General features: G+C 39.0%; 2 protein-coding genes across 5 annotated transcripts; one reads left to right on the forward strand and one right to left on the reverse strand.

Annotated features, from left to right (window-relative positions):
* The first annotated feature begins 1,727 nt into the window (after positions 1–1,727).
* Positions 1,728–12,807, forward strand: tnnt3a (troponin T type 3a (skeletal, fast)). 4 transcript variants are annotated; one of them, XM_058645787.1, is made up of 15 exons: positions 1,728–1,850; positions 3,672–3,712; positions 3,954–3,967; positions 4,646–4,654; positions 5,152–5,304; positions 6,348–6,365; positions 7,098–7,116; positions 7,279–7,324; positions 7,420–7,536; positions 7,694–7,771; positions 8,232–8,345; positions 9,099–9,211; positions 9,924–10,014; positions 10,760–10,800; positions 12,486–12,807. In XM_058645787.1, the coding sequence occupies exons 2-15, from the start codon at positions 3,693–3,695 to the stop codon at positions 12,520–12,522; spliced, it is 870 nt and encodes a 289-aa protein (XP_058501770.1). In that variant the 5' UTR covers positions 1,728–1,850; positions 3,672–3,692; the 3' UTR covers positions 12,523–12,807. The 4 variants fall into 4 exon arrangements, with proteins under 4 accessions (XP_058501770.1, XP_058501772.1, XP_058501771.1 ...); XM_058645789.1 differs by lacking the exon at positions 6,348–6,365; XM_058645788.1 differs by lacking the exon at positions 4,646–4,654 and having other exon boundaries at positions 1,729–1,850.
* Positions 12,808–15,879: 3,072 nt separating this feature from the next.
* myod1 (myogenic differentiation 1) lies at positions 15,880–19,299 on the reverse strand. The gene is made up of 3 exons (XM_058645817.1): positions 18,559–19,299; positions 17,726–17,807; positions 15,880–17,326 (listed from the first exon to the last, which is right to left on the reverse strand). Exons 1-3 carry the CDS (start codon positions 19,147–19,149, stop codon positions 17,106–17,108), a joined length of 894 nt encoding a protein of 297 aa, XP_058501800.1. The 5' UTR covers positions 19,150–19,299; the 3' UTR covers positions 15,880–17,105.
* Positions 19,300–21,453: the final 2,154 nt, after the last annotated feature.

The following is a 21,453-nucleotide window of genomic DNA, read 5'->3' on the forward strand; positions in this document are numbered from 1 at the left end:
CTCTAGTATCAAAGGCTATTTGGCAGCCCTGAACTGTGACTTTCAACAAAGGTTCCAAATGACCTAGAGGTTGGAAATTCAAATGGGCTTCTGTTGTTCCTTCCTGTTATAAATCCAATATGATGGGTTCTGTGGAATTTTACAAGGCAATGAGAAATAAAAGTGGTACTAAGAGGACATTATGATGTAGGGGTATAAGTGTTTTTTTTATCCTTGAAGGAGGAACCTTAGCATGATAGCAGTAGAATAGTTCAAGTTATCAAGATGGTCAATCTAAAAGTCATTGTGGGGAGTTCCTTCCTTTACAGTTTCCTGTGCCCTTCCAGACGATGGTTACTTGTGATCTTTGTTGATGCTTTCTAATATTTTTGCATATTCCAATATAGTGGTAATGGGTCAGTGTCGGATTTTGTGATTTTAGGAGTCTTTTATTGAGTTTCAAGAAAATCTTATGGGTCCTTTTATGGGTTTCAAATGATGTCACAGCAGTTTCAAATGGCTGATTGGCGTGTTTGTCCTCCAGGGTGACAGGGAGCCCATGAAGTTTTAGTAATCTTTGCAGGAAATACCTTATAAATTTAGTTGGAAAAAGTGTTTATTTGACCATATCACATGTTTACCACAGTTTGACAAATCATTTTCAGTGTTCCTCACTGCAGCAACAACTCACTCAAACAGGAGTCCCTTGGCCACATGTTTATCTGTAGGTGTGGAAACCTTTGACACTCCCACCTAACTTAGGTGCCTGGGAATTTCTGTTGTTCATTTTGTCACTGCAGCACCCCCTGGGGGAAATTAGAGGATGATTCAGGAAGCCTCAGACAGCTGAGAATGACGGCCATATCACAGATCAAAACATCGAATTAAGCTGGTGTGTTGAATGATTCATGGTGCTGATTGTTTGGACTTACAATTGAAGTGAATGGCATTACTAACAGTTTAAACTGGACCAGATGAGTATTTATATGAGTATGACGGTTAATAAACGTCAGTATAATACATAGCAAACACAGCCTTGTCTCTTAGAATCGGGTTTTTAACTGTCACATTGTTAAACTGTGACTCATTACAATATATCTTAACTCATAAAAACATGTAAGCACATTTTAAAGGACAAGAAACAAACCAATCATTGCCTTGTGTTAGTGTAGACTACACATATTACACAACTAATGAACACAATAGATTTATATATTTTCAGATTACAGGTAAGAAAAGTGAGAGAGATCAAGATGTCAAAGCAGATGTAGAAGAATATGTTCACTGTTCTTCTCATTCGAGCATATCACTAAACAGCCTCATGGGCGGAGGGGTCACTGTTTGAACTGTATCTCAGTTGTCTGCCAATATTGTTCTTGCGTGTTGTAGTTTCTGCACGGTGTATGACGGAGGTGCAGTATATCCAGTGATTTTATGGGTTTACGTCAGGGAGGGTTTCGCCCTCTTCTAATGAGACTGTACATTATGTTTAGAGGTTTAGAAACAGCACCTGCCCGTCCTCCCAGCTCTTCTCTCACTCTGACATGAAATTTGCTTGCCTAATGCAGCGCCCCCAGAATAGCAACCTGGAGGCGTCTTGGCTATCCCCTTCTCCAAACTTGAGCCTCCCACCTTAGCATTCGGCCCTTCCATCTCCTTATTGAGTGCCAGCAGTGGGAGGAGGGGGACGCAGTCATGGACCCTGCCCCACCGCAGGTCCGGCCTCGCCTCTAGACTGGATCCTCAGCCAATGGGGAGGCCGAGCAGATCGAGTGTCACTATAACAGTAGGACATAATCAGCGCGGTAAGTTTGCAGAACCTTACAGCCTGTCTCGGCCAGAGGGAGCTCAATTCTTTCGGCTTTTCTGAGGTAAGGAAGAGAGAAGCGAGAATGAGAGTGTGAGTGGTAGCAGTGCAATGTCCCCAAACATGTCCCCAAACTGAAGACAGCTGAGTCCACATGTTTTAAAATCACTGTCACGACTAAATGTTTTGTTGTGAAGGTCAGGGTGAGAGCGGAAGAATTGTCTCAAGTACAACATTGGCACCGGCACAGTTTGGGGATTACAGTGGAATCTCAGACAGTCTGATGCTTTACTGTTTGAGCTCAGTGGCAAATTGTGTTGGTGTGTGAATGCAGCCTGACAGGCTGATAAGCAGTGTGTTTTTTTTTTTTACTGTCTCTAAACTGTGCTGACCGATTGGGTGTATTTTGGAGTTTGTAAACCGCTTAAACTTTGAACTGAGTTCAAGATGTTTAAGAAGTTTCAGCAGCAGCGGTTACCTTTAAGGGCTTTGTTGTTATTGTTGTGATAGTTTGGTCTGAGTCCAGAGAGTCTAGCATACCTGAAGGATTTACAGATGGCTTAAGTCCTCTGAAGAAGCATTCCACTTCAGGACACAGAGGATGATACTAATGAGTTATGTAACGTGGGGACAGCAGTAATTATTGTAGTATTTTAACTTGCTTTGACATTGACATTGCTGTGTGGGTTTTATTTTTGCTTGCTGGTTTTCTTGACTGCCAGTTGTTTGATATTGATGTGGAGGTGCAGATAATTATGTGTGGATTAAAATGCACATTATCATGAGGATAAACGCTAAAATATCCTGAACAGGAGCCAAGAACCTCAACTGGATGTAAACAGATCATTAAATGTGTGCTTTCCTACACTACCTTACTCAACTCTTGAGGGCTTTCAAGGAAGTTGGGCATTAGACTTTTAACATCATGGCTTCCCATCAGGGTCAGATATAATTCTTGGGTTAAGTGGCCTCGATCAGCAGGGAGCCTCTGGAAAATGATTGAAGGAACCATGTGAGAGCAAGATGCCAGATAAGGAAATGATGGTGGAATTATGGGTAGTGGTCCAGGGGAAGGAACCCAATCTTTAACGTCGGGTTTACTGAAACTAGATCTGTGAGCTGCGCAGCTGTCTGATGGAAATAGTTGTGATGTCAGGAAGCCTCCGTCGTGGCCTCACGCTAATAAGGCTAATGTGCAACTGATCCATAGTGTAATCCCTAATACATTAAATCATGGATAAATTCAGAGGATGCGTGTTTGTCAGTACAGGACTTTCACAAGACTCTGCATCTGAATTTTACAACTGAATGTCAACAGGCTCATACATTGGAAATGAATTTAGATGTGAGATTATTTTGGAACACCTTCGATGCTAAGTAAACCCAGAGTGATAGGAGAGGACAGGAGGTTGACCCTTTCCTTGACCTGCTCTTTTTTGTCCCTGCAACATGAATCATCTCTCAGCAGTATGAAAACAGACCATTGGCATAAATCTATGTTTGGCTCCCTTCTCATTTAACATCAGAGAAGCAGATTCAGGCCTGAGGCTCATGTTTCAGTCCACATTCTAACACTAATTATAGAGTGAAGATCATTGGGTCTGAGAAAAATGTTTTGTGGGATTTTCAAAGACAATTAAAATGATTTTAAAAAAACGAAGCGCATTCGAGGGTGCAAATGATTTGATATGAGTCTGTGAATATTTATTTATTTTGTTTTAGTCTTGGGGTAAAATATGGGCTAGCAAGCAGGTGGGGGATTGGTCAGGGTGGGGCAGCCTGAAGATATTTAAGACATCTGCAACTTAATCCTGAGCTATTAATACAAAAGGCCACTGAGTCGCTCCTTGTAAACTGACTTTAAGTTCTTCTCTTTTTCTTTCAGGTTGCAAAGTCCACTGTCACCATGTCTGACACAGAAGAAGTGTAAGTCAACTCGCATTTACATTTTAATAACTTTATAGACGTGAGAAAACAAAAGTCATTCATTTAAGGTCCACTCTGGGTCTGTCAAGAGACTGTGAGTGTTGATCTCAGGGCAAAGCTTGTACGTAGACGTGGATTTAAGATTATTTTGCCACACTAGTATTTCTACAGCCAAAATTAAGTTTCAAGCTTAGCTTTAATATTAAGGTTTGACTCTTTTCTTTGTCTTCTCTCTCTACAGTGACCAGGTCGAGGGTAAGTAGCAACATTTCTCTCATTCGGAAAACAAGCAAACAAACAGACCAAAAAATATGAATGAATGAATGAATGAATAAATAAATCTTCCAAACTTAGGTCCAGGTGCAGTCTGGAGTTCCGTGCTAATTCTCAGTATTATTCCATGAATGTTGCCTAACCGACTTTCCATCCCCTGTAGAGAGTCAATATCACTGGACAAATTCATGTTTACAGGTTTGGCTTGACTCCTCCAGATTCAAGTTGAGCAATAATGTTCTCTCTTTTAGGCAAATCTGCACATGTATTTTCTTCTCGCGCCGTAGTGTAGTTGCAGGCACCGAAGTTGGACACAGGACAGTGTCAAATACGCTGTGTGGACTCTTTAAGTCTAGATCTGTGAAATCTGAAGTGCACACGATTTGCACACTGACCTGTTGGCAACGTGTGCTGCAGCTCTGCATGTCTGTCTGCAACTGTGCAGTCCCTCTGAGCTGAGCACACTTTCAGATGAGGTTCAAAGCCAAAGTCGCTTACTGTCTGTGAGCGCTGATCAGCCCAGGGGCTCTGCGTTGTGTATGCTTCGCATGGATCCCCAGTGTACCCACGTTTTGAATTTGTATTTTGTCAAAAAATGGGTACAAATGGGATCTTTTGATCATGTCTTCTGCTCCTTTTCTTTCTCGGACGGACGTGAAGAATACGATGGTAAGACATAGCCTGCAGACTCTGGATGTATACGTCTGACATCACTGATACTAATTTGTCGGTTACTTCTGACGATGTGTGTTCTTTCCTCCACATCTATTTCTTAAAGCATGCTGATTGACACTAACTTGATTTAGAACAAGTGAAAAGACACGGGTTAAAACCTTAAATCCCATTGGGATAGAATGCGTATCTTCACACAGGGTTGCAGTGCAGGAACTTGCAGGAATCAATCCCTTTTAGAACTCATCCATCATGACTGACCATCAATGATTGACCTTTTCCTTCCTGTAACTGCTCGCTGTCTCAGTTGCTATATCACCACCTGGTGGCAGTTCCTCAAAACTGCACTCGCAGTCCCCATAAATGTCCTCATGTCTCACATCTCCTTTAGTCTACTCACTCTGACCACTTCCACCTCTTTCCTTTTTCTCCTGCTTCCATTAACCTTCTCACCGCCCTTCCTCTTCCCTGGTGACTCGCTGCATGTTGTGTAGCCGTAGAAGAGGAGGTAGTAGGGGAAGTAGAGGTGGCCCCTGAGGCGGCCCCTGAGCCAGAACCAGAGCCAGAACCAGAGGTAGAACCAGAACCAGAGCCAGAACCAGAGCCAGTACAAGAGCCAGAACCAGAACCAGAGCCTGAGTATGAAGGTATGTGGAATGGAGGGGGGAAAAGGGTTATTCTCTCATCCTTTTCCAGGCGACAGGTGCGCTCCACAGGCTATAGCCGCCTACAGAGATCAGAGGTCACCATATCTGCTAATGCTAATGCTTTCTTCTTTTCACCTCTGGAGGAAATCAAATACAGTTTGTTTATGGAGCACTCCGCAAACTGGGATGTGATTTCTATTGTAATAAAACATGTGCTAATCTGCTCCTCTTCAGAGCCTAATGACAACTATTTGAAGGCCAGTAATCTAATACTGCAGCTCATGTTGAGGGCTGATATAAAGATTCTAAGTGGCTTATTAGCTAATAATAGCTTAAAAGATAATAATAATAATAATCATGCCATTTATTTGCTTACCACCCTAATGAAAATTAGACATGCATTTTAACACGACATATTAACATGTGAACACTGATATTTGTCTCTACTTGCTGTCTGGTGTCCTGTAGTCTGTATCTTTCAGAATGAATCTAAATGTTTTATAGATCTCAAGATCATTATATTTTTGAAGACTAAGAACATGAATTAACTGTGAAAACACCAGAATAATACAAACCGTATATAAACTCCTGAAGTCTGAGACGTACAAATAAATGTAAACATACAGTTTCTAAAGGTTTTAGAGGAGAAAGATTATCTGGCCAGAAAAGCAAAGAGAGTGATCAATCAAGTCTAACACTACTGATACTACTGTGCTTATTTTATTACTTTTGGCCCCTGATGAAAGTAACATATATAAAATATTAATTTATTTTATAAGACAAGAGGAAATCAGTTCAATTTGACCATGTAGGTGGGTAGTTTTACTTGCCTTTTATGTTTTAAGTTTATTTGCTTGTGCCATCTGGAATATCGGAGACCTATTTGTGATTTAACCATCATCATCATCAAGTGCTTTTCATCTCTAAACTAGAGTAACTAGAGATGCTTGCTGTCATACTTATAGTACTGTAGTACTGCTCCCAGTCTGCCTGCTAATGCTGTTGTCTGTTCTGCTTTTGTTTTCAATGCTTTCTGCATGCAGAGGCTGTTGAAGATGAAGGTATGTTGATTTAAATATGAAGTCTGTTATTCTGGTTTTGGTAGGACCCACAATGTCGTGGTCAGATGACTGTAGTCAGGGAGCGTCGAATTTTTCTTTCTAAAGATCCAGGACCAATTGGCACAAAAAAAAAGATCACACACATATAGTTAATACATTTTAAAAAATGTATTAACTGGTCTTTGGAAAACAGTGCAATTCCTAGTGGAGAAGAAGGGCGGATGAATATGATATGCTAACACATGCTTCACTGCACAGTGACCCCACCATTACACTCTTTACACTCTTGCTATGCCACTCGTCATCTGCATGGCATGGAGCCGTCAGAATCTGGGCTTAAAACTAAAGAAGGAACTGTGGGGAAATGATTTGCTTGTGTAAAACACTTTTGGGGTCAAGCCAAAAAACATAAATAAACAATGAGAGAACAGAAAAAGTGAAGGTAAATAAAAAAACATGTTGGGGGCAAATGAAGGATGAACATGTTATCCTCACTTCACTATTCACAAAAGTTTGTTTTATATACAGTATATATTTCCTTTTTTTTTTTAAATAATCCGAACGGATGCAAGGTTATGTTTTTTAACGTTTACATCTTATCTAATCTATCACATGAGGCCAAAAATCATAGTTTAATCCATGTAGTGCCTGAGAGAATTTTCTTTTTAATAATCTGCTTGGTTTCTAACCCAATGACGTGTACTTGTCCCCTCTTCATCTTCTAACGCGCAGAGGAGAAGCCAAAGTTCAAGTAAGTCGCCTTCTCTTGTGATCCCACCTCGAAAAGATTTCTGTAGACATTTTCTTTTTTTTGTCTTAGATTTTTTCCTAATAATGATAATGATAACACAGAAAAGCATCATGTTAATCAGTGTCGTCCTGGAGCACTTAACACCCAAACGTTCTCTTGTAGGCCCACCGCTCCAAAAATCCCAGACGGTGAGAAAGTGGACTTTGACGTAAGTTGACCCCGAGGTGACAAATCAGAGATCCTTGTGGATTTGTGGTGTTGCCCTGTGGAACTGAGCGTCGCGTTGTCTCCTCTGCTCTGCAGGACATCCAGAAGAAGCGTCAGAATAAGGATCTGATTGAGCTGCAGGGCTTGATTGATGCTCACTTTGAGTGCAGGAAGAAGGAGGAGGAGGAGCTGATTGGCCTCAAGGAGAGAATCGTGAGTCAGAGTTGATCATGTTAGACTGTGACACAGTTAAAATGGTACATTTTGTAAACTAAATGTTTCGACCTGGGAGCTGATGTTTTTGGGAAGTAAGTTGTGACAGAGCGACAGGCTTGTTTTTAACAGCGTATGTTTATTTTCTGTCTGGCAGGAGAAGCGTCGTGCTGAGAGGGCTGAGCAGCAGAGGGTGCGCGCTGAGAAGGACAAGGAGCGCCAGGCGAGACGTGAGGTTCGTGTTTTCATCACAGCTTTTGATGAAATTTCCTTACCCTCAGCCTAAGAATTGAGTATCTTTAAAATAATAAAAAAAAAAAAATATGATTTACCTTTTCAAAAGTAAAATATCTTGTGTTTTACAAGGAAAAAATATTCTGGCTCATTTATATTAATATGCAAAGTAGCTATATACTGCTATGTATGTGGGCATTCTTTAAATTAAATTAAATTAAATTAAATTAAATTAAATTAAATTAAATTAAATTAAATTAAATTAAATTAAATTAAATTAAATTAAATTAAATTAAATTAAATTAAATTAAATTAAATTAAATTAAATTAAATTAAAGCTGTTTGTGTGTATTTTCATGATTTTAAGCTCTTATTGTGAGCATTTAAAGTTTCACTCAGGGATGGATCTAGCTCAGAGGTCCCCACTCTGATGTGTTTTCTTTTATCTGTGTGTGTTCCAGGAAGAGAGGCGGATAAGGGAAGAGAGTGACGCTAAGAAGAAGGCAGATGAAGAGGCCAAGAAGAAGTCGGCTCTGACCAGCATGGGCTCCAGCTACAGCAGTCACCTTGCAAGAGTCAGTGCACACACACACACACACACACACACACACACACAGGTTTGCACAGCTATTCATCTTAGGATAATGCACTATCTATCCCTAAACTAGTGTAAGTTTTATCCTAACCCTAATTTAAACCAAGGGTGCCACAGTTGCACCCTTGGCCGTGGGAGTAATATACCACTCCTTATATGGATATCCTGTGGGTCACATCTTCAGACTTCAAAAACATTTTTGTCATCTTATGTGTTGTTGAGTCAAAATGATGATTAATTTTATATTTCATATATATATAAAAAAAAAACAGGCATTAGTGATCAATCTGCAGAAGTCACAACATGGTCCGTTTTTCTTTTATGTTTGTTCATAAAAACGAGCCATCGAACTTTGAACTGTGACATTTAAAAAAATTATTTGAGTACATTTTCCTCAGGTGTGTTTATATAATTGGTGAAAATGAAAAAAACAAAAAAAAAAACATTTCATCAGATTGCCTATAGGATCTGTATATACGTTTTAACATAGTAATGTAAAAAAAAACAGCAGCCTAAATGCTCTGTGTTCTAAGGGTTAACTAAACTGGTTCCTCAGAAATGAGGTTCTGCCTCTTAGGACCAGGTTTAGGTTTCCCTGGGGACTGCTGGTCTTGCCAAGGTCAGTGTTTATGGCAGAAAAGTCCAAGCACACAAACAGAGGTGTTGGTGTGCTGCAGCAGTAGCTGTGTTCTAAACAGCAGCTAACCTGCATGTATGCATCTGTGTGGAACAGGCTGACCAGAAGAGAGGCGGAAAGAAAGAGACTGAGAGAGAGAAGAAGAAGAAGATCCTCGCCGCCAGGCGCAAACAACTCAACATCGACCATCTGAGCGAAGACAAGCTGAAGTACGAGTCCATGCTCCCACACCCACTCCATCATCTCAGGGCCAACATTCAGGCCTACACACACATCAGTGTTCCCCTCAAATGACAGTATATTATATATATTATAATATATACTTCTCGTGTCATGTACTAAAGGTATTTCCTTTAGCTTTATACTTTTACTCCACATTCATCGATCAAGTTAAATTAGGGATTAGGATTTTTATTTAAAAATAAAAACAGGGCTTTTAATAGTCGATGTTTTCAGCTCCTCATACATGAAAATGTGCTGCTTTTCATTCAATGAAAGGGTGATACTTGGCAATCATGGTTTGCATTTCTCACTAATTTAGGATTCTTTTTTACAAGAATTGTTGCCAGACCAAAAAAATCATCAGTTGAGGAAATTACACATTTACATCATCTCCAACTCAACCAACTACGTACAATAGAGACATCAATGCATGTGTATTTATAGTCAAAGGGTCCCCTTTCCTCCGTTTTGTTAAAAGTACATTTTTGTAATTATGCTTTTACACATTCATTTGTAGTATATATATATATATATATATATATATATATATATATATATATATATATATATATATAGTACTTAAGAGTAGAAACAAAACATTTCTTCCATCACTGGCCGAGTAGAAATAGACACTGAACGAACAAATAAACAAATTGTGTTTCAGGTGAGTTTATTCTCACATGCTTGTACTTTGTGCAGGGATAAGATCAATGAACTGCATGAATGGATGACCCAGCTGGAGTCTGAGAAGTTTGACCACATGGAAAGACTGAAGAGGCAGAAGTACGAGGTAAGAGATCAGAATGACTCTCAGTAAGGGTTACCTCGTTTGTTGTTCGTTATCACTGAACCCCAGATGTTTCTATTTATTTTTTTATTTACACACACCTCTATACTTCATACTACTACATGAAATTCATGACAATATGCCAAGAAATCCTGTTTGATTTAGAATAACTTGGATAGAATTTGCCTTTTTTTAAAAAGTGTATTCATTTGTTTCTCATGCATTTCATTCCTATATCTGCGCATCAAATTCTCTACATTTTTAACTCCATTATTAAAGCAGCAGCAGATTTCATGCAACACTTGTGTGTTAAGTCCTAACTTTTAATGTAAATCACACATTCATGGTTGAATACAGACCAAATGCAATGTGACAATTTATATGCGAAGGTCATGAAAGTAACGTCCTTATTGAATGTGCATAATGATTGACATGTTAATCCACAGCTCTGTCTACGGGTATGTAACTCCTCGCTCAGTTCACATACTTTTCAATTTCTTCTCCTTTGAACTGTTGCTTTGGGTTATTTGCATCATGTCTTTTTTCCACCATGTTTTATTTCCTTGTAGTTATCTTAATGATATCAAATATGACTTTACAAGCAGGTGAACCACCAACAATTCTTCACGTTTGTCAAACTGTAGCTGTGTGATTGTTGTCAGTTGTTGATGGCCCTGAGGTGACATCCAGCTCGTCGTCCTGTCACCTCCGGATTTGAACCCTTGATATGCTCTTTGGTTTCCTCCAGGTTACAACCCTGCGTAAGAGAGTGGAGGAGCTCAGTAAATTGTAAGTAGAGCCGAGCACGGCCGTCACGTCTGCCAGCTTCAGGCTCGCTGCATGTTAGCATGAAGGAAGGTCGGAGAACTAGAGCACTGCCTGTGGTCGGGGGAGAGAAGATGACACACCATCACCCAAAAATAAGAAAAAGAAAAACTGAAGAGTTTAATCCAAGAGTGATTTCCGGCTACTAAATAACTTCTTTAGAAAAGTGCTGACATTCAGGATTAGAGTCGACTCTTTTAAAAAAGAACTAATAGTTTCTTTAATTAATCAAACGGAGTAGATCAGCTCTCAAGACAGGAACAAATAATTGCTCAATTTAAGCCCCAATTCCACGTGGGGAAACTACGATGGGCATGTTAAGGCACAGATGATCAGAAATTCACACATGAATCTGGTGTGTTCCATTCCCATCGTCTTGACTTCCCATAATGCATCAGCCTTCAACTTTCAGCCCAAGGAGCCTGATCAGAAGAAGCGAGAAGGGAGTCTAGTCTCGTCAGAGGTAGAAGTGTGTCTTAAAGCTGCTGCTGTTTAAGATAATTTGAATCGGAGGACGAGGTGAAGACTTTATCCCACGACAGTTCAACATTTGATTCATTCATGTAAGCTGTAAACGTGTCAAATCCTCCGTGACGTCAGCACTACTCAATGTTTTAGTCCAATTTTTACACCATAACAACTTGGAAGGCAGTGTTGCAGCAGAGGACCGGCCTCAGTCTCCATGACAGGTCATGACAAACTACACAACAGCTGCACTGTGATGTCAACAGCTAAAATTGACAGGATATTTAGCTAGGAAATGCCAACTTTAGATGCAAGGTCTTCGCACTGACTTGCCAGCCACTGTATCTCTCTACTCCCTGTGTTTTTTATTTTCTTTGGATTTCTTCTTTAACAAGTTATTTCTCTAATGTTACAATTCAGTGGAATTGTAACCACGCTTATAAACTGCGGCGTGGGTGTGTGAGGAACGTTCTCCTCCCTGAGAAAAGGATGGCACCCCCACTCACATAATCATAACAAGTCTGATTGTGGAGACACAATCTGTGCCTTAACTTGCATGACACAGCTGTCACCAACAGCCAAAGTCACGGTTTTGCACTTTGGGTAATGATGAGTGTGCACAGGTAAGTGCTGCATGAGTGTGTCACTGACAGCGACTGATGTCATGTTGCAGGCTTGAGCTGTTTGAAGTGGTCCTGAAAATTTGCTGGGTTTTTTGTTTTGTTTATTTCCTTTTGTCTTAGTTTGGCTTATTATTTTGCGATCTATACAGACATTTCATTTATAAACACGAGAGCTAAAAGACCTTGTAGCTACAGGGGTTTCTTTTGCACTTTGAATAGAAAGACTTCTTCATTGAGGGGCCTCTTCCTCAATCACTTAAACATTTACATTCAAATAGATTTGAAAAAAAACACCATAAAATTGGGCCCTCAATGTACATTTTTTGAAAACCTCAAACTGAGTTGTTAATCTCTAGTGGATGTGTTTATTTGAGTTTATCTTTGACATATTTTGATGAGGTATTAGGAGATGTTGGATGACAAGCTGACATCTTGACCTCTACTCTAATGTATAAAAGTTTGCTGTTTGCTGAGGAAGTTTGAGGCACCAAAGCTTAGCAGAAGAACATTCTGGAAGATTCTGACATGTGTCCTCCCTGTCTTTGTTTGTTTGCATTACAGCAGCAAGAAGGGAGCTGCCGCCCGCCGCAGAAAGTAGACAGACTCGCTTCACTGCTGCTCAGAAACCAAACTGGGATCGTCTTGAACTCACGCATGATGAAGCAACGCACACTGTGGTGAAGGTCATGGCTCAGAAGAAGGAAGTAATGCTGCGGTTTAACCCGAGGTTACCAGCCCACGTCCTGATACATGCAACCAGGAGCCTTTAGCCGCTGTTCAATAAGAATAAAAAGTACCAAAACTGATTTGCCATCTCGCTTCCTCACCTTCGACTGTTTGGTTCTCATTATTTTTTGTAAATAAAGTGTGACCCTTCAAGCCATGTCTGTAGATCTGTTGTTATTCAGAAATCAATAAAGTACAGTATTTTTAGTTGTGTAATTTTAAAGTCATTTGTTCAATACTGTTTTTTTTAAGTGCAGGGTTGAAATGAACTTGATGTCGTAACGAGGCACTGGAGACCCGGCATTTTCCTCATTGACTTATTCATCAAAACGAAGTATCAGGAGTGTTGTAAAGTTCAATAAGTATGTTGAAATTAGATTAGAAAAGACCATAGTTAAGCAAAGGAAAAATTGGGAGTTGGGTAAGCCTGAGTTACAGAAGGGTCTCTGCAAAGCAATGCTTGTGTCCGAAATTCACGTTCATGAAAACAAGAAGTCACTTGTACATGGTGAACAAGATCCATTCATCCAGTTCTTGTGCAGAAAAGTACTTGTTTCAAAGAGTCATCGAAGGTCAAGTGTGATCTGAAATTCAAAAAAATTATTTAAATTATATTTTCAATCATTTATTATCCATGTGTTGTGTTTTCATTACCTATTATATTACATAAAAGGGTTCCCATGCCATGTTTGTTTACAAAAACTATTCATTTGGTTGTAAAATGCAACTTAACCACTAGAGGCCACTAGACTCCACACACTGGCAATGAATCAAATAGTCCTCCAGAATATTAATGTGAACACCTGTCAGCATGAAAGTCTCAACAGTTATTTGGCAAATATTTTTATTTCCTGTGATGCAAAAAAGTAGGTTTTAAAAATGAAGAATTATTCAGTGTCTTATTTTTTGATGCAGCAGCCAGATTTGGCTCATCTCTTTGTCTTTCTGCCTTTGTGTTATGGTATGTTTTAACATCAGGGATAAAACCTCATGTGAACAAAATCCAGCATTCGATGAGGAGCTTTTCCACCATAACACTTCAGATCATTCTCTTTATGTCCCCACAGAAAGAAAGCACAGGTGTAAATAATAAAACAGTTCAATTTAACATGGCAAGAAAATGAAAGAGGAACAACATGATCACACGTCTTAGTTCTGATTTAAAGTTTGACAGTGCATTTATAATTCCAAACGGGTTTCAGGTTGGTCTGGGAGTGTGTGGTTTAATAAATTCAGTTTTCAGACAGAAACAGCTGTCTTTAATCATATCAACCTCTCCTAAACGTGACGTGTGACAATATCTTATTCTATACAGTAAGTAAAAGTTTCAGTACTGAAACGGTCCAAACCAAGCAGTGCTATTTCTGGTTTTCAAAAAAAAAAAAGTATTATCAAAAGCTAGTGAATTGACATGACACATGACATGGTAAAAAAAAAAAAAAATTGTGCCCACGAAATAGCTATAACATGCGCACGTTATACTTATTTCGTGGCCACTAAGTATGTATAATTTGTGCACAAAATACTAATTAATAATATCATCATTCCTGGACACTTGGGTAACCACATCGAGCGCACCTCCTCTAAGGTGAAAGGTAGATGCAGTAGAGTGGCTACTGGCTAAAGCTACAAAATGGACAGAGATAGCGATAGAGTTTTATTTTAGGCTGGAAATGAGCTACATGCATTTAAACAGAATATTGAGAGGCAGGTTTCTTTACCGGCGCAGGTACGACAATAACAACACAACACCGGATATTCAAACTGGACACGCCTATTGTCCATGTTAGGACACCTGTGGCACCAGCAGAGGACGCTGTGTGTTACGTCATCCCTAGCTGACGCCGGGATGAGTGACGCAGTATAACACAAAATGCCGAGGACTCATTGTTGTGTTCTATAACTGTTCCTACAGGTAAGAGACTTGCGAATCATAAACACGAAGAAAAATATAAAAGTGGTATAATTGTGTCAAATCCTTAGTCTGGGAGTGTGGCTTTGATTTTGACCATGAAGGTAGCAGTAGTGGTAGCATTGCTAGCATAATTAACAAGCACGAACAATGAAACTGTCATGTGAAACTAAGAGAGACGCGACGGTAAATGATATTTAATCAAGGGATGATTATATGAAGCTATTCCGCGATGTAGAACGTTTCAAAAGCGTTCTACATAAATAGATACTAACTGTTTTGAAACCCGCGAGTCCAGTCAATGGTTTCCGGGGTATTTTCAAAATAAGAGCAAAACAACGGATATGCCCATCTTCAACATTTTGGTTTGTTTTCATGTTGTTTCTTGTATTTTATTTGACATGTGGATTTTATACTGTTTTTATACTTTGTACGGTGGCTTTGACTGTCTAGAATTTAAATATTATTATTATTATTGTAATTATTACTATTACATTTGAGAATGGATATAGATTAAAAAGGATAATACTTGCGGTTAAAAAATGTGTTTGTGGCAAGAGCGCATTGTTGAATGATTTATTTGTTAAAGAATGATTGTGTCAGTATGTTAGACACAGGTAGAGGGAGACGTCACAGTAGATGAGTGATGTAGTATAACACTGATGCCAAGACCTAAAGTAATAAAATGTAATGTGCTACACACAGAACTAGCAACAGCGTCATTCCTATGTGTAACACATTCGCTTAATTTTAAACTGGAATTATGACTTCTTGGTCTGGACTGTTTGAGTAGAATTGACATAAATGAGAGAATACACAATCTCAGTTGACATTGGATCATGTAATGCAGAAATACCTGCATGTCTGCTGAATGGCCACATGAGGGAGCTGTTCTCTGAGACCAGACGTCAGCAATATGCTGAGATTCTACGTTTTTGGGGGGAGAATTTGTTGATTTTGTCTATAAATTTCACATTACTAAATTTACTACGATGTAAGATACACAATACAGATCTAATATATATAACCCACAAATTAGATTTGAAAAGGTAATTTCAAAATGTAGGAAATGAATGAATATGAGGAAAACATGGTATTCACTTATACAAGAATATAAATAAAAGGCATTTGTAAAGTTATATTAAAGTGTTTTTATTTGTAAGCTATTGGAAAATATTAATGTAGTTTTTTTTAATATAGTAAAATAATCCTGCCTGTAACATAAATAACCCAGTTCAATCCTTCATTGGTCCAACTGGTGCATTACCATGAAATAAATAGTATTTTCACTGAAAATAAAAAAAATAAAATCAGACATTTTTGTATAAATAAGCAGTTTCATTTATTTGTCATTAGACTGTCACTCAGTTTTCAGGTGTATAAATATAAAGTTTAAACATTTTTCACAACAAACAAAAGCACATACAGACGAAAACATTAAATACATAATTAATACCTTTTGTTGGAAACAAATCAGCTCTTATTTACATAATATGTACAGAAACAGAAAAATGGTCCTCTGCTGCAGTGAATGAAACATGACAAATGAAAATTGATTCAGCTTGATTACTTTATCCCTGGTGGGGTAAAAACAAACAAACAAACACTGAAATAATCCCCACAAATCTAATATGTGGGATTTAAGTGTTTGTTCTTTGCATATCTGGTAATTTTCTTTTGTTTACTAAATCATAGAATTGTGTTTTTGTTTTGGTTTTCCTGAGGGATCGAACAGCTGGGGCTTTTAAAACATCAGATGGACGAATGTGGAGGAATGTAAATGGATGGTTTTTGGCCTCCGTCCTTCTTCACATAAGCTACACACAGAAAAAGAAAAATCCATCTGAAACGACTCAGCTAAGCCTTAAAATACTTTATCATAACTTACAGCAAAATTAAAAAAAAAAAATAATAATAAGAACAATACAGCAAGAACTGAAATGATTTGTAGTCATAAACCTTTTCAAAGAAACGTTTGCAATAATAATAATTCCAGCATTCAAGTGGTTTGATCTACAATCTAGACCACTGACATTATCAGCAGGAAAAGGAATCTGAGGGTCAAATATGCTATGGAAGATTATTCTTGCCAGGGAAATATTAAAGATAATAATATATAATATTATTATATAAAATGTCAATGGCTTTGTCTTTATATCTATTTTATATTTCTATTTGTTTTTGGAAAAAAATCTGACTATTTGACTTAAATCAGCTTTGAACATTTACATTTGGTGCTATTAATTATGTTTTTCAATTATTTAATGCTATTGAATTTGGGCCAAATTTTGGTTTATTCTTTCACGCATTAATATTTGTATTTATTCTCCTTTTGATTTTGTGAGAAAACTTCAACACGGATTCTATTATGTTGAAAGTACAGAGAATAAAAACAGGTGTAGAATGATGGTAAGAAAACTCGTAACAAACATAACAGCTGATGCAAACAGGTTGTGAAGACTCAGTTCCGTGTGTGTGTGTTTGTCCATGTGTTTATGAGCGGACAGTGAGAGGGCGTGTGAATTGTCCCAGGTGTGAGGGGTCTATAGGACTTGGTAGATCAGGTTGGGGTCCTGGCTGGTAGTTGGAGAGGGGATCAGGGCGGGTCCCTGTCGAGCTGCCTCAGCTGTTGGGTCTGTTGGTGGAGACCCAGGGGTGTCGGCAGCTGGCAGCAGGCTGCTGTTTTCAGTGGAGATCCGCTCCACGATGCTGGAGAGACAGTCCAGGCTGGAAACCACTGAGCTCCGCTCGCTCTTCTGACCACCTGCAAATGAGACAAAACCATGTTTTAATTATAAAGTATGATGCTTGCAATGGAAAAAAGAACTATAGACCTTATTAGTGTAATTATGAGAGAGCTATTGTTCATGTTTTCATCTACCATAAGCAAACTTGCAATGGTTAAAAACATGTTTTTCTTTTTACCCCTCTGTAAGTAATTTTTTAACAAATTGAGTTAATTTCAGATTAGAAAATATTGTAATGTTATTTTTTTTTTTAAATTTAAAGACAAATAAACGTTTATACATTTTAAAGTAGCCTTTTAATTAATTAAGAAAGAGTATCTTACTATAGTTTCATTGATTTCACCAGCCTGACTCACCAGACTTTTTTTTTAATCAGTGGCCTGTTATCTGGTTATAATTAATGTCAAGATTCTTACCGTTTGAAGTCTGGGAGAAATAAGCGCTGCTCTCATAACTTCCTCTCCTGGTTGACTGACAGGTCGAGCCGTTAAAATCCGTCTGAATAAAGGGAGAGATACATGGATTAATACATTTTAAAACGACATTTCTACCTTTAACAGCCAACGTGTAGCAGGGTACGGCGTGACAGAATAAAATAATAAAAACGAAGTGAATATAAGCATTTAATCATTTAAAAAAAATAATCAAAGCCAGAGTAAAAAAAAAAACACCTGAAATAATCAAGTTATTGCGCACTAACGAAAAGTAACTGTCCTATAGTAGAAATAATTACAAACCGAGCTGTAGCCACACAGAAATTACATAAATGTTTTTAATTTTCATCATTAGGACACGCTTGATTTTTTTTTTCACATTTCACACAGAAACGTCAGGGAGAATGGGCTGTATTTTTATTAGAATAGAGTGCTCTAACGAGTTCAATAGGTAGATTGCGATGAAGTTATGACATTTCCATTTTATTTAAACTCTAAATGTGTCGTTTCTGACAAATTATGAGCGCGTGAGTCGCCTTAAACTGTGGTGCGTAAAAAGTTGGGAAAGTAAACGACATGTTTTACGCGTGGAAACTGCAGAAATGTTGAAAGTTAACATTGAAGTCGTGGGAAAACGAATTGCTTAAGGTACGTTTAAATGATAAAATACATTATGTATCAAATTACAAACCAACATCGATGCGTAAAGACGCGCTGGAGAACCGCATGAAGTGTTCGATCCCACCAAAGCGCCAAACCACACACTCCCGTCTCCCCCCTTGTTTGAACACCTGTCAGCCTGTTTAGCAACTCACCATGCCGTCGGAGCAGTTGGAGCGGGGGCTGGAGGCGTCTGAGTCCCCGCTGTAGTGTTCAAGCACCGGGTAGAAGCTGTCGTCTTGACCGCCGCCGCGCAGCAGCGCCTGTAGGGACTCGATGTAGCTGATCGCGTTGCGCAAAATCTCCACCTTGGGCAGCCGCTGGTTCGGGTTGGCCGTCGTGCAGCGCTTCAGTGTCTCGAAGGCGTCGTTGACCTTGCCGAGCCGCCGGCGCTCCCGCATCGTGGCCGCCTTCCGCCGGTCCGCGTTGGTGGTCTTCCGCTTGCAGGCCTTGCAGGCCCAGAGGAGGCAGCGGCCCGCCTGGTGGTGTCCGCTGGGGGCGCGGACGTGCTCGTCGTCCTCCACTTCGGCGTGGTGGTGGAGGTGCAGGAGGGATGACGGGGAGGAGGAGGAGGAGGACGGGGAGCATAAGGATGAAGAGGAGGAGTCGTCCGGCTTGAGGAGGCCCACATGGACCAGCCGCGGGTCCAGGTCCTCGAAGAAGTGCATGTCGCTGGTGTTGAAGCAGGGGTCGTCATAGAAGTCATCAGCCGCAGGAAGAGGGAAAGAGATATCCGACAACTCCATGGTTCAGTCCTCAAAGCACAGAAGAAGAAGAAGAAGAAGAAGAAGAGAAATCCAGTGAAGGACACAGGAGTCTTCAAGAATTACACAGTGGGACAGTTTCTGTGTGTGCGTTTATTTTATTTTAGTGGACTGAGGACTCCTGTCACAAACTGTTCTGTCCACTCAACTGACCTGGACCACTTTATACCTGGGACATCCGCGGGGGGCGGGGTCAGGGCTCGAAGTCCACTGTGCTCTGACCAATCGCTGTATAGCAGGAGGGGTTTACAACTTCACGGTAATTAGTGTACAATTACCCCTAACAGAGCAGTAACAGCGGCATAATATACTGCTGCACACAGTAGGGGAGCGAACACACGAGGAACATGCACTGTTGGAATGGAGAGACATAACGTGCACATTAATACAACAATTCTGTCTTCTTTTATTACTTTGTGAGTCTTTAGTTATTGTTTTTATTATTTAACATTTTTGACATTTCTTACAATTGTTGTTGTTTTCAACCAATTTTCGTATTTCTTTTTTAAAAGACAATTCAGTGTCTTTCAGTGTAGTGTGGTGGCCCTGAGGCAAACGGGTGATTGGATAAATAAATGTACTTTAGTGTATGTATGTCTTCCAGTATCAATATCAATACTTAACCACAAAAATCTAAAAAGTGTATATATAAGACAACCAGAGAGAAATAAAACTTGACTTGGCAAAACTGAGCATGAATGGGGGTGTTAAGTGTGTGTATATATATATATACACATACACTTAACACCCCCATTTAGTAATTATAGGCAGTCAGAAAATGTCCATTTTATATTTTATAGATATTCATCATAAGAACATATTTATATATTTCCTGAAATTATTCCACCAAAAGTATTGCAATGACTCATTAAAACAAGTGGTCAGAAACATTGTGGATAGGGTACATAATATTTTTTGAATAAAAAATTCGAAAATATTAATGTTTTTCCCCATTCAGGATTATAGAAATTCACCACATTTAATGTGCTTTTTATCACGATGAGCAATAATATTCTATACGGTGAGGCCTATATTATCCAGATAGGCCTCATCGGCCTGGAGCAACTTATTCTAATTATAAACATTTAAAATTGACCAATACTAAAATTACTTTTATACATAGTACATTTTATACAAAATAATAAAAACTAAGAAGGAATAACAAGATAAAGAAGTAAAAGCATTACAAAAAAATGGTTAAAAACATTTAAAATAAGTTTAAATCTACAAAGTGAAAACAGCCACAAATTAGGCTGTTTTTCTATAAAGGTATGTTTTCGTTTGGGTTGACAGTTCGATCCATAACTTGGTCGAATACAGATTGTCTCTGGGCCTTAATGTTTTTTCATTTCTGTGAGAGCAAAACTCGCTGAGACGCATCATATCACAGCCAAACTTAGCCGAATGTCCTGCTCAGATTTCACATCTTTACAGAGTCAAAGAGTGTTAATACTGCATGAAAGTGTGAACCCTGTAATCAACTTAAATGTCATTGAGTTTATTTATAGGCAGGAGTGTGTCTCTCTTTGTTTGTCTGCTTTCAATGGATATTCACCCTCCTCCTCCTCCTCTGACCTGCAGCTCTCTCCACAGCTGCCATCATTGCATCCACTAACATTTACATGCATGTATCAGGGATTTTCACGCAGCCAAGTACATTAATGTTGTTGCTGGTGCAGCAGCGGTGGTTTGCAGCTGGAGGGCGCTGCAAAGCAGATCCTGACACAGACCGCTGACCAGCTGCAGCACAAACCCTGGACTGGTGTTTGACCAGCGTAGAGCCTGGACACAACTCATCAACCTGTGCCAGTCATGAGTGACAGATGGTCATACAAAGTATTCAAACCCTTCACTTGTGGGATTATCACTATCTCCAAAATGATTGACAGGTCTTTCAAGTGCTCATGCAGGCGCTAACCCCAGAGCTGTTACTGTTTTATCCTGCTCATGAGGATTTTTCTTATAGAAGGGCAAAATGTCAAAAGAAGATTTTGAGAATTATAATACTTTTTATATTACAATTTTCTTTTTTTGGATTTGAAGGTGAGGCAGAACTGACCTTTAAACAGGTATTTACAAATAAACATTTTGAATTAAAAAGTAAAAGCAAGAAAATTAAGAAAAAATCCAAAGAGAGATGACAGTAGTTGGGAATCTTTATTTTCATACACAAGAGCACGAATAAAGATAATACAAGTTATTGCAATCAACTTTACTTGGAAAACAACTTTTACTTTAAAAAAACTTGGAAAATCACATATATTAGGATATCACAAACAGAAGTAG

Source organism: Solea solea, chromosome 12 (genome assembly GCF_958295425.1).
Source record: "Solea solea chromosome 12, fSolSol10.1, whole genome shotgun sequence".
NCBI classification, from domain to species: Eukaryota; Metazoa; Chordata; class Actinopteri; order Pleuronectiformes; family Soleidae; genus Solea; species Solea solea.

Bases quoted from the DNA above. Each gene is read 5' to 3' on its own strand.
- tnnt3a (XM_058645787.1), top strand. From the start codon at position 3,693: ATGTCTGACACAGAAGAAGT. The intron at 7,537-7,693 runs GTGAGTCAGAGT...TCTGTCTGGCAG, and splicing joins TTGGCCTCAAGGAGAGAATC to GAGAAGCGTCGTGCTGAGAG. The intron at 10,801-12,485 runs GTAAGTAGAGCC...TTTGCATTACAG, and splicing joins GTGGAGGAGCTCAGTAAATT to CAGCAAGAAGGGAGCTGCCG.
- myod1 (XM_058645817.1), bottom strand. From the start codon at position 19,149: ATGGAGTTGTCGGATATCTCTTTCCCTCTTCCTGCGGCTGATGACTTC. The intron at 17,808-18,558 runs GTGAGTTGCTAA...CCCTTTATTCAG, and splicing joins CCAACTGCTCCGACGGCATG to ACGGATTTTAACGGCTCGAC. The intron at 17,327-17,725 runs GTAAGAATCTTG...TCTCATTTGCAG, and splicing joins TTTCTCCCAGACTTCAAACG to GTGGTCAGAAGAGCGAGCGG.